Source organism: Callospermophilus lateralis, chromosome 12, assembly GCF_048772815.1.
Source record: "Callospermophilus lateralis isolate mCalLat2 chromosome 12, mCalLat2.hap1, whole genome shotgun sequence".
Taxonomy (NCBI): Eukaryota; Metazoa; Chordata; class Mammalia; order Rodentia; family Sciuridae; genus Callospermophilus; species Callospermophilus lateralis.
The window spans coordinates 26,177,606-26,194,350 of NC_135316.1; the positions used below are offsets into that span (position 1 = coordinate 26,177,606).

A 16,745-nucleotide genomic window follows, 5' to 3' on the forward strand; every position below is an offset into this window, starting at 1 on the left:
CACTGAGCCACATACCCAACCCTTTTTTATTTTGAGAGAGGGTCTTGCTAAGTTGCTTAGGTCCTCGCCAAGTTTCTGAGGCTGGTTTTATATTTAAATATAGAATGTGACCATATTTTCATTTCTAGTATTGATAATTTGTGCTTTTTGTTTCTTGAATAGGCCAACTCAGGAATCAGAAATTTTTTAAAAAATATTTTTGTCTAGTAGATGGACACAATGCCTTTATTTTATTTTTTATGTGGTGCTGAGGATCGAATCCAGTGCTGCACATGTGCCAGGCAAGCACTCTACCAACAGAATCACAACCCCAGCCCAGTAACTTTTTTTTTTTAAAGGGAAAGATCATAAATAGTTTTGACTTTGTAGACCAACAAGCAAAGCTCTAGGATATTATATAGCTATTTAGACAACTGCTTTAAATAAAATCATTTATAGACATTTATAAAATCTTAGCTCACAGCTTTTAAAACAAAAACAAAAATAGGTACTTGCTGGAATTTGGCCCAGTGAAGCTAGAGCTATAGTTTGCTTGGGCAGCTTATCTAGCTACAGTTATACCTGTCTTGTCTTCTCTTTTTTGAAGGTCTGTTTTTTATTATAATTTCTTAAGTTGTGTGAACCTCCCTCCTACCCACCCCCAGATGGAAACTTAGATCATGGACTTTTAGAACTATTTTCTTTAAAAAAAAAAAAAAAAAAAATTTTTTTTAAATATCTTCATTTTATTTATTTTTTTAATGTGGTGCTCAGGATTGAACCTCACAATTGCTAAGCAAGTGCTCTACAACTATGCCCCAGCCCCAGCCCTAGAACTATTTTCTTTTCAAGGAAACATTTAAAGATATAAATGTCTCTCCAAAACTAGTTTACCTATATCCCACAAATTTTGGCATGTTGTGTTTATATTTTCCTTGACTTAATGATGGGAAGTTGAGTCTCTATATTGCTTTTTGTTGAATGGATTATTTTAAATATCAGAGCTCTAAATACTATGAGGGCCAAATAAATGGATTGCATAATGAATGATTATGATATGAATTATATCTTTAGTATCTTTTTCCACTATTTTTTTTTTACTGTGATAAAAATATGTACAACATGAAATCTACAATTTTAACCATTTTTAAGTGTACAGGTTAGTGGCATTAAGTACATTCACTTGCTGTGTCATTACTACAATTCTTCACTAGAACTTTTCCATCTTGGCAAAACAGAAACTCTGTATGCATTAAAAAAAAACTCCCTTTCTCTGTCAGCCCGTGGCAACCATGATTCTACTTGGTGTTTCTATAAGTTTATTTCATAGAAGTATAACCATACACTTGTCCTTTTTGGTTCTGGCTTATTTCATTTAGGATATGTCAGAAATCACCCCCCACCCCCAACCTTTTCTCTTAGGCTTTTCATGTACTAATAAATGTTTCTTCAAAAAAAGATTTACTACTGAACTATATTCTTAAAAATGGTTAAGATGGTAAATTTTATTTTTGAATCTATTTAATACAATTTTTAAAAATTGTAGTAGTCTCATTGGATGCATTTGCAAAGACTGTGGTATTTGTAAGCAGTTTAAAAAAATTATTCAAAACTCAGTATAAAGATTTCTAGACTACTTTCCAAATGTTACTTCAAGTACATAAACAGAATTAGAAGCTGGTGTTGGAAGATTGTGCATATTTTTCTGTTCTCATATTTTATTGGTTTTGTTCACATCTGACAATAGTCAGAAAAGGAAATATGATTTTCTTTTCATTAACCTTTTCATTTTGTGAGAGTTTCTTATTTGTTCTAGATAGTAACTCTTGTCATTTTCACAAATATTCCCTCCAGGTTTTGATTTTATTTTTTTTACATGTTAAATCTTTTATTGGTAGGAATATGTATTTTTAAGAGGAGTGAACTCTGTTTACTAAATTTTTAAAAATATAGTAAACTCACTTGTGATGCTGTGTAAATGGATAATTTTAAACATTTCTATTAAAAATAAACATAATATTTCTAAATTTAAACTATCTATAGGACCTCAGGATTTTGCTTTATTTTTTAATAGCAATGATGAGGTGAATGGTTAATTTCGCAAAAATCAGTAAAGTGCCTGTTTACTGGGCATCAGAGTGGGCTTTGGAGATTTAGGTAGCATGTTAAAGGTTTACATTTATTGACTATTTACTGCTTTCCATGCACTGTGCTAAGTGTAGGACATGTCATTTAATCCTCCTAACAACCTACTGTTATCACCATTTTCTGATGAGGAAGTAGAGTTAAGTCAATTGGCCCAAGTTATACACCTTATGAATTTTGAATCTCATGAGCACTTTGACTTAAAAGCCACTGTAATATGCTCTGCTCAAGGAATTGAAATATATAGACAAATAATATTTGAAAAGTCATGATACTGTACTCATGGTATATTGGTAGCACAGAATTGGGATGAATTAATTTTATCTAAGTGTATAATATGAAAAAAATCTAAAAATGTAGAAGACATTTTGAATTGAGTTTTGAAATACATGTAGAAATTTACTAGACAGAAAGGATGAAGGAAGGACAGTGCCATCCCAACATAATTATCTTCGTGGCAGGGCACAGTAGAACATCCCTGTAATCCCAGCAGCTCAGGAGGCTGAGGCAGGAGGATCAAAGCTAGCCTCAGCAACTTAGTGGGGCCCTAAGCAACCCAGCAAGACCCTGTCTGTACAGAAAATAATTGCCCCTTGGTTCAGTCCCTGGCAGCCCTTCCCCCACCCAAAAAATAAATAAATAAATAAATAAATAAAATAAAGGTTTGTCATAGGAAGGTGTAAGATTTGCAAATTTATATTGGTTCACAGGCCTTTACATACAGAGATAGTTGAGCATATTGAGACAGTAAGGGGTGGGGGGAAGTTAGCCTAGTAAAGTCAGTGCTTGAAGAGAGCTTTTAAAAGCCAGAGTAAAATTTCATCCCATCCTTACCCCTTAGTATTTTTCCTTAATCTTAACTTACTCTTTCTTTAAAATTGTTAGTTTTCTCCATGAATTATATAATAAACACAGAGAGTCTTTTTTGGTTGATAAACTAAAGATTTCTTATTCCTTTTTTTTGTATTTGGGATTCTGGAGTGTATAGCTTTGAGTGTTTTAAGCCACAGATTAATTGATAATTTTGTGTGTGTGTGTGTGTATATTTATGTGTGTGTGTATATATATATATATATATATATATATATATATATATATATATATGTAAAGCCAGTAATCTCTCATTTTTAATATGCTTGCTTTTCTTATACACAAAGCTTTTTTAAAAATTTTTTTCTTAAGAAATACGACGTGTAATATATTCTGTTTATTTATTTATTTTTTTAAGTACTTGTGTGGTAGTAATCGAAAGGACAACATATTTATTGATCCAGGATACCAGATGTTTGAGCAAGAATTGAATAAAATACTACGAAGTTGGCAACCAAGCATACTTCCAGATGGTAATGTTATTTTAAATATAGGTATCGATAACTTGATACTGGGATTGTTATTTTTACAGAAACTGTGTAATTAGCAAATAAATCAGATGACATTTTTAGAACATTTACTCATCAGTTTATCTGTTCATTTTTTGTTGAACTAGAAATGAATATGGTTAGTAGTGTTTATGAAGAGCTCTGTAAGAATATGACCTACTTTATGAAGCTGAATGTTTATGTCAAAAACCCTACAGTGGAGATGTAAATTTTTTTTTTTTTACCACTGTGATGTGAAGAAAATGTGTATATTTGGAAAATACCTTTTATTCCCCAAGCCTTTCACATATTTAAATTATTTTCTGACTATCTGCTTGTCCTACCAAAGGGCAAAAGCATACACCCAGTTCCTTATTTTAGAGCTGATGGTTCCATAGATTGCTATGTTTCTAATTTGTGTGTTGCTAAAGAGTTACATGGATAATTCTGAAATTCATTCCAGTTGATCTGGTGTGAATGGAGACTTGGTATAGGTTTGTTTTAAATTACCTTTATTTATGGATGATTTGTAATGTAAATATACATGGTTTTATTTATGATACTTCTGTTTAAAGTAGTTCTTTCTATTTAAGGGTCAATATTCTCTCGAGTTGAAGAAGACTATCTCTGGAGGATAAAACAACTAGGATCACACTCTCCAGTAGCTCTTTTGAATACCCTGTTCTACTTTAACACTAAGTATTTTGGCCTCAAAACAGTGGAACAACACTTAAGACTTTCCTTTGGCACTGTGTTTAGGCATTGGAAAAAAAATCCTTTAACAATGGAAAACAAAGCATGTCTTCGATACCAAGTATCTTCTTTATGTGGAACAGATAATGAAGGTAGTGTAACAGATTTTTATTTTGAGATTACCTGTGGTGGGTTTATTTAAACCTTATTTTACCAAAGCCCACCTGTGTCACTTGTTGAGAACCTAAGGACTGTCATTTCATAAAATAAGACAAATTATGATATCTTATGTCGTCTCAGGTCCATTTGTTTGAAAAATTGTGCATTACCAGAATCAACAACATAGAACGCTAAAGGGCATCTATTCCCATTTAACTAGACACTAAGAGTGTATAGTACTATCTTTCCTTCAAGATTGGCTTTAGGTGGTTTATTTTTTTTTTATTTTTTTTTTAAGATAAAATTACTACTGGAAAAAGAAAACATGAAGATGATGAGCCAGTGTTTGAGCAAATTGAAAACACATCCAATCCTTCTAGATGTCCTGTGAAAATGTTTGAATGCTACTTGTCTAAAAGGTGAGTATTAATAAAGATGTAGCTTTTTAAAGATGGTAGTGTAAGTTGGTTGAATTTAACATGACCAAGAGGTGATGTTTTCCCCTGATCCTTTTTTAGTTTTCTCTTCTGGCTTATACTTAAGTCCATTCAGTTGTAACTTTTGAGTCCCATTATTATGAAATACCCAGCTTATTATCATACTTTAGGATTCAAGCACGTATATGTTAAATTACTCTGTACTAAGGAAATTACTGCTGTCCTCTTCAAAAAATTCAAGGAAGCAGTGGCACAACTTTTTCGGTAAAAGGTCAGATAAAAAATATCTCAAATCTCTATTTCATGTACTTGGTTCTGCTGTTAGAGCTAGAAAGCCAGATGATTATATATCTGACAGAGTACCCTTGCATTCCTGTACCACAAAGAAAAAAATAAATGATAAAGGAGTTGGAGATGAAAATGAAATACTTATATTTAAGAGAAAATACCCTTTAGGAAGTTCTGAAGGATATAGCAGAGTTTTGAAAGTACTTTTCAGAGACCAGTAGTGTTCTGAAAGTACTATACTTTTCAGAAACCACTGGTTTCAGAAGATAGGCATGAACTCAGAATGTACTTCCTTTTAAAAATAACTTTATAATTCATCTCCCAGGATGGTTCTCAAGAACTTATAAAAACATTTACATCATCTATAGAATGATAGAAGTATTTCTGACCATGGTTTAAGTGTAGCTCCATTCAATTGCAACAGGATCAGGAACTTCCCATGGTATTGTTGATTAGGTGGAAATGCCTGTCTTATTCTTATCTTGTTTATTTTAAATTTTTTTTGCTCAATAGGGTTTTTTATTTTATGTGTTGCCATATTCATTAATACTAAGACATTTTTCACATTTCACTATCCCTGACGCGGGGTAAATGTTTATACTGATTCATCTTCAATTTGTATTATTACTATTAAAAACTGATTAAAATAAATGATGTCTTGAATTCAGTGAAATACAGTTTATATTATGGTAGGTAAGTAATCTTTTTACCACAGAAAATAACTAAATGTTGTAGTGTCAGGATATTTAATGTAGACAATTGAGGCAGAGCATCTGACCAAATAATGTGATTTCTGGGGTCTAAATTATTCTTGAACAAAAAGTAGTAGGGGATTTTTATAAACTTTATGAAATTGACCTTTTCTCTTCTTTTCCCCAAAGTCCACAGAATCTTAATCAGAGAATGGATGTTTTTTATTTGCAACCAGAATGCTCTAGTTCTACAGATAGCCCTGTCTGGTATACATCTACTTCACTGGACCGAAACACCTTGGAAAATATGCTCGTACGGGTTCTTCTAGTAAAAGATATTTATGATAAAGACAATTATGAACTGGATGAAGACACAGACTAAAAAGGAATGTTTCAGAAGCAATCGGGATAAAACAGCATTAGATAGTCATGCTGCTAGATCTTCATTATGGAAAACATTTCAAGTTTACTCCTGTTTTGAGTTTTGTAGCAGTGTACCCACACTGGGTATTACCATGTAAATAATCTGTGAGTGAAAGTTGCCATTATTCAATGTAGTGGTTTTAGAATACTTAACAAATACATTCAAATCCTTTTTTTTTTATTATTTATTTGATTAGGTATGTTTGTAACTTTTTACATTACAAAATACGAATGAGAATGTGCCATGTAAAATTTTTTTCTTGTAGTAAGAAACATCCATATTGCACAACTCTACTGTTGCAAAGCTTCCTCAACAAGGGGCGCTTTTACTGGGTTCTTGACCAGATGGTTGTGTATGGGTAGCACTACTAAAAGTTTAGAACTTGCAGTGTCTTTCAGAATTTTTAAAATAAACTGTAAACTAATAGGCTGGGTTTTTGTTTTGTTTTGGGGGGTTTTTGTTTGTTTGTTTTTATGTTTTAGTTACTGAAGCCTTACAAGTTATGTAGAGAGATACCATCTTCTGTACCAAAAATAGACAAGAGAATGCTGTCAATATTGGTGTACTGTAATGTGAATCTATACTGGTGAAAACAACTTTTTGTTCCCCTTATTAAAACCTTAGTGTCCTTTTCTCATTTTGTGGCTTTCTGCATCACCCCAATTTTAAAAATATATATGTATGTATATATATGTATATGTATATATGTGTGTGTGTGTATATATATATATACACACACACACATATATATATACACACACACACAAAGAATGACTATAAGTTGAAAACAGGTCATTAAGACATTTTTGTTTGTAAAAATGTCTGATGAAAGTATAAGATTCTGTTTTCTTTTTCTATGCCAACCATTAAGATCTGAAATCCCCCTTCATTAATAGATTCAAATTTTTTTCTTCCCCTTTCCGTTATGGATATAGATCATGCTGCAATATTACCTGTGAAGTACTCTATACCTTTACCAATTTTATTAGAATTCTTGTGCCTGCTTCCAAATATGACTGATGCATACATTAAGTAAAATTATTTTTAGAAATGCCACTCCTAAAATAGTTGTTACAGAAAGTCAAGCTACTTTAAATAAGATAGTATTACCTTTTACTATGACAATTACCAGTGTAGTAATTCTGATTATTTCAGATGATTGAAGAGCAAAGAAAAACTGGATAAAGTCTGTTTCAGAGGAAATCACACTTGGTGTTAGATTGTTTGGCTTTTAAAAATTTACTTCTTATAGAAGATTGCATTAAAAAAAAGAACCTTTGTGCTTCTGCATAGCAATTTATCTGTCCAGGTCTTTTATTTTAGAATAAGGAAGTTTACTTAAAATCCTACTTTCTAAAGACTAAGTAAAGTGCTAGCTGAAAATTATCATAAAGAAATCATTTGGCTGACTTTGTATAGCATGTATGTAATCATGTTAATTTCTTGTCTCTAAATCATGAATCACCATGGTGACATTAGTTTTTAAAAATTGTTTAGGGGGAAATTGGGCTGTTTTCCACAGTGCATAGGCAGTATCTATACATCCCTTAGATATGTCTCTCTTTTAGGATAAATATTAGCACACTAAGGAAATTTTCCCAATCATGAGTTGGAAAATTTCACAGGTATAATCACTGTATATTTAAGCAATAATTATCTAAAATGTTTTTGGCATAAAATTACTTTATAATGTTCTAACTTGTTTTATAAGTTTGAATAACTTTCAGTCCCTCAATTTTATATTGTTGAGTGATAATCAGTAGAAAATCTGATATAAGTTACTTTACTAAAATAGATCGCCAATTGTCTAATGAAAAAAAATGGGTGGCGTTTAAAATATATAAAACTCCTCAAACTTTTTCCAGAACTCTACTCCTTTAAGCACTTTTCCTATAAATGCATATTGTTGATTAAAAGGTGGTTAATACTAACCATCTTTTATTCTTCAAAGTGGTGCTATATTCCATCAAGAGCAATAAACTTCTTCCCAAATGTTATTTCTTGTATATTTTACCAAATACCATAAATTCCTACCATGGTACTGCTATTTAGCACTGTGTCTTTTGCTATTTACATTTTCTTCATTTGTACATTTTAGCTTTCCTAAGTACTACATAATTTTGATCTTAACATGATAAAGGATTTAGATCTTGTCTTTGTCTCGATTGCATTCCAATGATAGATTAACTTGATTCTCAGGGGGAAAAGAAAAAAAAAAACTATTTTATGAGAATTGTTTGTTCTGGGAAATTTATTTCACCTAGAACATATTTCATTGATTCCTAGATCTCCCTAGTTTGTGTGGTCATACCTGACTGCTGAGAAAAGGGACAATGAAATGATAGTTTATTTTTGCTTCTTGGTGATTTCTGATTATTGATAACAGCCTGTAAATATAACTTTATTGTCTTGAGATGTCTATTGAAAATACTATATTTTTCTGTTCTTGAAGGAGAATTTTTTTCCACTTAAAATCATTTAGTGAAAAAGTGATCAGACATATTGAGGGAGGTGGATTCCCATGCAAATTGATTCTTCATTAACAGGTTTTTAAAGAATTTTTTTCTGTAGTAGGTAACATAAGATATTAAAAGTTTTTTTTTTTTTAAAGGCATCAAACTCAGCTCCCCCCCCCCCCCGTTAAAAAATACTCTTTAAGTAGTAATTCATGTTTTATTAAATGGAGTTGTTACCAGTGTGTTTAACTTTGAAATAGGAGGGTGAATATTGTACCATGCATTCAAATTTATCATTTTTTTTCTGATGGAATTTCCTTTTCCCCCACCAGTTATGATTTGCAAATGGGGGATAACTTATAACATAGTATTAGGGACTATAGTAATCAAGGAGTCAGAAATTTTCAAGTTTTGGTTTGCACTACTCTAATGTGGGTCCATTTAATCTGAGATCTTAAATATCTTGCAGTCTTAAATCACTATAAACATTTACATTTTTATTTTCCCAGTTATTTCCAAAATGTATTGTTATATATATGCCAGTTATGTTTAAGCTAATATTGACTATAGGAAAATCTTCTTGTTCCCCTCAAAAAAAAAGTAGTCATGAAAGTGTACATGAAAGTATTTTTAAAGAATAAATTTTTTTAAGTTATAATACTTTTGTATCCCCCCCCGTAAGCTCCTCATTCATTTTTAGAGAATATTATGAATTTCATTTATTCCATTCTACTGTATCCTTAGGATTAGACCAATTTAAATGCTATTTTCAAGTATTTTTGTGTTGTTTCTGGGTATATCATACTATTAACAGAATCTTACCAGTTTAGAAGCTGATGTCCAGAATAGGTTAGCTGCATCACTCTGGGTTGGGAATAGAAATGCCTGTAGAGGTGTTCCAATTTTTAGTTTTTTTTTTCCCCCTACTCCCTTCATCTTCACTTGGAAATTAGGTTTTAGAGTGATATCTCAATAAGTGGCTATGATTCCCCACCTTGTAATGAATGAGAAAGGAAAATGTCATCCCTAAAATCAAGGCAGGTAGTGCCCTAATTTATTACTGAGTTTTTAAAAGTTTGTAAATTTAGGCCTTTTGAAAGAGAACAAAAGATGCTAAGATTTAATTCGTGAATAAAATACAAGTTGAGCATCCCTTATTGAAAAATATGAAATCTGAAATGCTCTAAAATCTAAAACTTTGCCAACATACTTGGCTCAACCATTTAAGTCTATGCCAATATTCTAAAATCTCAAATCTGAAACACTTATGGTTCCATGCATTTCAGACAAAGGATGCTTAACCTGTATTAACAGACCTGAAGAGAGGTCCAGAGACCTTTGTGTGTTGTCGACAGGAGATGTAAATCTTAAAGAGTATTTTCTGTTGTGTTATAGTAACAAGAACAATTACAGCTCTTTTTAAAACTTAGGTTCTTTATTCTGTCTGGGCCTCAATTTCTTCATCTGTAAATGATAGTATCGCCTTAATTGCTGATTCTGGAGTTTCAAATTAAGTATGGTCGATAGTAAACTTTACAGATTTATGTATGAATCCTTGTGATTTATTTAGAAACACGTTTTCTTGAAGAGGGGAAGGATCTTTTCTAAAACAGCCTTAATACTGAGCTTGTAAGACCTAATTTTTAAATTCCAACTCAGGTAACTGCGTAATTAAACTTAGCGTACAGAAATTATCGCAAACTTAATATTTGCTGTGTTTTTCCACTGTGCCAAAGAACTTCTGCTCTCTATGGTATGGAAAAAGAGAAAGTGAAAGATTAAGAAGATATTACTGTTGCAGACCTTACATCTTTGGGGGCAGTATGAACAAGATAAACCAAACACAATGAACACCTAGGGAACAGATAAAGAATATTATGCATGATAATTTAGAACAGAGAATGTTGTGGACACTCAGAAGTATTCCAAAAGGCTATTATTATTATGGTCTAGAGTAGGTTTTGATGGATTACAACCACCTGTGAGTATGTAAAATGAGATTCCTATAACTGCCATTTCTGATTAATTTGATGTACTGTTTTGATGGCATCGGTTCTTATCACTGGCTTTCAGCCCAGTGCAGTGCATGCGTAGTTAAAAATGGCACCCAAAGGGTGGACTAGAATGCTCTCTCCAGGCATTAGAGGTAAGTCTAAAAGGTATTCAACTATGTTGAATCAACATGTGTGATCCGATTTCTAGGTTATGTAGAATGGGTGGAATGTACAAGGTTCAATTTTTTAAAAAATTTCATCTACAAAGGATTTTGTTTTTTTTCCCATGGCAATTTAAAATAACTATTTTCTAAGTCATGGGTATGCTCCTCTTAACCCCATTTGCAAGATAAATCCTTTCCATTTTGATTACATAGTTCTAAATTCATGCCAGCAGGTGGCAACAGTGCACACAGCACAAGGTTTCAAATGTTTTATGCTGTAAGATATAATCCTTTTTCTGAAATCCTTGGGGGTTTTGGAATTCATATTTTTTCCTTTTCAAAGATGAAATGTACATTGTAGATTACAAAAAACTCAATGGCATCTGGGGCAGCACCCCATAATGAAATTATTTCTGCAGTTATAAATTAGACATAGTAACTGGAGTAAACTGCAGTTTAGTTTTTGTCACAAACTTAGGAGAAAACTAGGTTTTCAGAGTTTTTTTTTTTTTTAATACTGAGAAGGAAATGCTGATCTGTAAGAAACTGAATAGATGTAGTATTTTCCCTTAATAAAATATTTACCAGTTTTTCTCTTTTTTTATTGCTTAGAGATAACTGAAAGGTTTCTTGTAAAATTTGCATATTAGATTTTAAGAAAAAATGCATGAAATGCTTGATACAAGTAACATGCTTTCTTTTACTTTCCATCTTGCCTCAGGATTTGTAGCATAAACATCCTACAAAGAAGAGCTATAGTCATTTATTTATTAACAAATTGATTATCCTCCTAGGCAATGAACCTGGGTAGTGGGAACACATTAGAACATTAGACCCAGCCCTTCCTCTCTGGGCCATAGTTCAGCTGGGGAGAAAAGAGTGTGGTGGAAAGTCAGAATAAGATGGGCCCTTTGGCCTTATTGAGGACAATTATTTGTGCTTTTAAATTAAAAATATTCTATCAAGAACTTTAAAAAGTTCTGGCTCCAGACTGTGGTTTCAGATTTCTCTATTACACCTGTTTTCTGTCTGGCAAGGGGGAGGTGCCCGCTACTTGAATGCAGATAGATGCATAATGAAAATTAGCAATGAACATCTACCAGATGGAAAGGCTGTCAATCTCTTGAGGTTAATAATTGGTGTTGGTCCATTCAGTTTTTACCCAGGTATCTTGCAAGAACAAAACATTTTACTGGAATGTAATATAGAGGTTTGGGGTCCCCCCCACACACACCCTTTTTTTCCCTGCTGTTTTTCCAAGTACCTAGAAAAATTTCTAGCACACACTAGGTGTTAATATGCTTGTTGAATGAATCAGTGATCCTAAGTATCAATTAAGTTCAAGAACTTTGAAAATAAAGAAACCATTGGAGATATGATCTATGATGCATGAAAAAGTGCCTATTTTTTGGTGTGCCTCTGAGCACTTGTCTCTTTTGTTTGATTCTGTGTGGGTCTTGTCTTCTTTTTTCTTAGTACTGGGGATTGAACTCAGGTGCACTTGACCACTGAGCCACATTCCCAGGCCTGTTTTGTATTTTATTTGGAGACAAGGTCCCACTGAGTTGCTTAGTGCCTCGCCTTTGCTGATGCTGGCTTTGAGCTCACCATCTTCCTGCCTTAGCCTCCCAAGCCGCTGGGATTACAGGCGTGTGCCACTGCCCCCAGCCTCTGAGTCTTTTGTGACTTGCCCAACACACTGATACTTCTAGAATGCTTCAAACTTCCATTTGTGATAATCAAGGGGATTGGAATACAGAGCTTGGTGGTTTGTAATAGTTCAGTGGATAAACATTTCTAACACGTGAAATTTCTGGTCTACTCCCTGAACACTGAGTGGGTTCAAGGTGACCTACACAGTCCAAAAATCAGTCCACAGTATGTAAAAAAAAAAAAAATTGTCAGTGGACATTTATATGCGGTGCTGAGAATCAAACCCAGTATTTCATACATGAGAGGCAAGTGCTCTACTACTAAGCTACAACCACAGCCCAGTCCACAGTAATTTTAAATGAAAAATAAGAGTAGCATGGAATAGAACATAATAAAGGTATTTTCTTCATCATCCTTGTTTTATAGACCTATGCAGTGGGTGGAAAATATGAAATCTATTTTTATGATTTTTAAAGCTTGAAAGCCTTCCCTGACTTTCTAAGAGAAACTCCCCACTGGAAAAGTTTGGGGTTAGTTTGTGCCTCTGTTTTGTTTTCAGATACCACTTACTTTATCTGCATGTCTCAGAGAGTTGTGGACTGTGAGGATACATGCTTTTCATTTTGCCATAATGGCTAGCCAAAGTCGGTGTGTGGGCTATATAAACATCCATTTTTCTGGCTGTTTGCCCTCAATTTGAGGTTTCCCCCCATCCCTACAAGAGTTACCATAGGAATAAGAGCAATTATTGGAGTGTTTTCTGTGTGTCAACCAGTGAGATATTGGTATTATCCCTGATTTAAAGATCAATCCATGCCTGGAGTCACACAAATTGTAAATGGCACAGCTATTATCTACATTTAGGTTTTGCCTCTAAGCCCATATGTGCTCATGAACCTCCTCTTCAATTGATCAAACAAATGTTTAGTAGGCATGTGCCAAAACAAAGAAACCATTGGATATGATCTATGATGCACAAATGAGCTTGCAGCAAAATCTTGGAAGCTAGAAAGCAGATGGATAAGTGGAAATGGCTCTAAGGAGAGCTAGTAATAGCCATATTTGCCCTGCCTACTCCACCTGGTGTTCCATCGTTTAGTGTCTCGAAAGAAACAACTTACTATCTGTAAGGTCAGGGCTCAGGAAGCTTTCTGTAAAGGACCAGAGTCAATCAGTATTTTAGACTTTGAGACCAAGGGCAACTGAAAGATATCATGTAGTTACTCAAAAAGAAAGAATAATTGAGAACAATTTTTTTTTTTTAAATACAGGACTAATGAGATGGATGGAATGCCTGTGGGTGTCCATTTTGATTAATTGGGGCTCAGAGCTAGTAAGTAGTTAGCCATTATCAAAATTGAGTGCAAATATTATCGGTTAGGTTTTCTATATTTCTACCTTGAAAATGACTTCAAGCCTGGTACAGTGGTGCTTATAATCCCAGTAGTTCTGGAGGCTTTGCAAGTTCAAAGCTAGTCTCAGAAACTTAGACCCTGTCTCAAAATAAATAAAAAGGGCTGGATATGTAGCTCAGTAGTAGAGTGCCCCACACAAACACACAATCATCACATAAGTAAATACAACTGAAAACTTATCAAGCCTTGTGCATTTGATTTTAATCAAGCATATCTCTCTTGTAAGGCATTTATTTGTACAATTCTATTAGATTCTATTGCTGTTTGCCTTTCAGCATGCCATGTTGCAGATTTATCACTTCAAATTGAGATGAAAATCTCAGTTGCATAATAACTGGATTTTTAAATATGAAAATTCCTTTACACATGCACTGAGCTTTAAAATACAATGTTAAAAATGTAACTGAGGCTGGAAAATTTGCTGCCAATGTGTGCAGAAATGATGTTACTCATTGCTTTTAACTTTCAACAAGTGTATACACAACTTGATGTAACTTGTGATTGAAGACATATGAGTTGGAAATTGCTTTATTGCACTATATTTTTAATGTACTGTTTTGCTTTGCAATTTTAGATTCAGTTCATTAAGAAATATTACACCAAAGCTGATTTCCAAAGCTATTTAGTGTTCAGTACTAGTGTTTGTTTGTGTGTGTGTGTGTGTGTGTGTGTGTGTGTGTGTGTGTGTTTGTTTGTTTTTCCCACACTAAGAAAAAATTTCAGTTTTGGCCCTAAGCTCAAAACACTGCAATGAAATAACTACTGCTAAGCCCATGGAACTGACAGGTGAAGTCTCATAGACTCTCATAGAGTGAATAAAGTTCACTGTTGACACTACTGATTCAATAGAATATGATAAATTCAGTTACATCAGTTTCTGCTGATGTATAGTACCACTAACCACCTTAGGATTTAAACATTTACATTTCAACTAGGACTTCTACTCCATACACATTAGTTACACCCATCTTAGCAGATTCTATTTTCAGGTTTTACTAAATTCTTTAAAAATGTTCTTGCTTATAATTATACCTATAGGCCTATTACTAGAAGCTAATTCTTTTGGCTGATAGTATAGCTCAATGGTAGAGCACTTGTCTAATATATGCAAGGCCTTGGGTTGGACCCCAACTCCCCAAGAAAGTGGTGTGGGTAGAGACTAAGTCTTTACTTCAAATTTGGCTTTGAGTCCTTGGAAAGACAAGCAGGACTGATAAAGAATTTGACTCATCAAAACTGAAGAAAAAAGTCAAAAGGATCTGTATTAAATTTTTTTAAAAACACTTAAATAAACTTGCCAAAGATCAATAATCTTAAGCTTATTTTCTCTGGTTATATTTCTTCAACTGCTGCAATCAAATAACAATTTAATTTACTATGGATAATGGTTAAGGCTTTGATTACAGCCTCATTGGAATTTTTCATTTTTGTGAGAGAATTCTGCTGGAATGAGATATTCTGTTTTAAATTTTTTAACATTTCTGACCATTGCTTTTCTTTGAGTTGAAAATATTGTGACAAGTTCTCAGTCTGGTAATATCAATGGATATTGTGTTCTTTAAGGATCTCTAGTGTTAGTGCACAATAAACACAATGTCTTGTGATTCAGTAATTGTTTTCACTGGTAAAGGGAATAATGCAATGCTGCAGTGAAACAATATGCATCTCTTTTGAAACACTGTCACTGCAATTTGTAGTGCTTTGAGCAACAGTGCAAAGGAGCTCTGGGTACTACTGTGTAACGATTGCACCTTGTCCTTGGTAGTGCAAAAACAGCTGTAGAGAGTATATATGAAAAAATGTGGCTGCATCCCCAGTCCAACTTGATGGACATTGCAATTTGAATTTTGTGTGTTACATTTCTCCAACTATTTAAAAACATACAAAGCATACTTAGGTTATGTATCATGCAAAAACAGGCAGTAGGTAAGGCTTGACCTGCAGCCTGTAGTTTGCCAATCCCGGCTTAAGATGCTTACCTTGCTCTCTATATTAATGAAAAAAATTAATGTAATTTTAAAAATTTATGTATATATATATATATATATATATATATATATACACACACACACACACACATGTATATATTTACACACACATACATAGATATTTAATTGTTGATGGACCTTTATTTTGTTCACTCATATGTGATGCTGAGAATTGAACCCAGAACCTCCCTCACACATGCTAGGCAAGAGCTCTATCACTGAGCCATAACCCAGCCCAAATTAATGCAATTTTAAAGCAACTGAAAAAGATTTTCACTGATTCTGCCATCTCTTTTACCCACTTACGAGGATTTGGTTGGTTGCATTAGCACATAAACTGTTGTTTATCTTAAAAAACCATCTTTAACCTCCACATCCCTCCACCTCATTTCTCTGCTTCCATTTGTAGTAGAATTCCTCAAAAGAGGTGTCTGTCCTCAGGGTCTCTTAACTCCTCTTCTGTTGTCTCTTAAACTTTAAAGTCTTTACCAACATTCCACTGACTTCTATTACCATTGTCACCCAAAGCTTCTGTGTTGTGAACTCTAGTGGGTAACAGTCATCATATTCCTTAACATTTAAAACTGTAGATCACTTCTTTTTGTTTTGTTTTCAATGTTGGGGATTAAGCCCAGGGCCTTGAAAATGCTAAACGTAGACTCTACTCCTGAGCTATATCCACAACCCACTTCTTCTGTTTTGAACTTTTTTTTTTTTTTTTCTTGATGGGGTACTGGGGATTGAAATAGGGCACTCTATCAGCCCTATTTTGTATTTTATTTAGAGACAGGGTCTCACTGAGTTGCTTAGCCCCTCACCATTGCTGACGCTGGCTTTGAACTCGGGAACCTCTTGCCTCAGCCTCCAGAGCTGTTGGGATTACAGGCATGTGCCACTGCG

The 16,745-nt window shown here is 33.6% G+C and overlaps 1 protein-coding gene across 1 annotated transcript in view; it reads left to right on the forward strand.

The window, feature by feature from the left end:
- The window catches only part of Zmym2 (zinc finger MYM-type containing 2), a 70,628-nt gene extending 63,820 nt beyond the window's left edge, over positions 1 to 6,808 (forward strand). The window contains exons 21-24 of the mRNA XM_076872733.2: positions 3,353 to 3,467; positions 4,076 to 4,327; positions 4,633 to 4,753; positions 5,941 to 6,808. Of these exons, the coding sequence (XP_076728848.2) occupies positions 3,353 to 3,467; positions 4,076 to 4,327; positions 4,633 to 4,753; positions 5,941 to 6,133 (681 nt within the window). The 3' untranslated portion in view covers positions 6,134 to 6,808. The remainder of the gene's footprint in view (positions 1 to 3,352; positions 3,468 to 4,075; positions 4,328 to 4,632; positions 4,754 to 5,940) is intronic.
- The last annotated feature ends 9,937 nt before the right edge of the window (positions 6,809 to 16,745 follow it).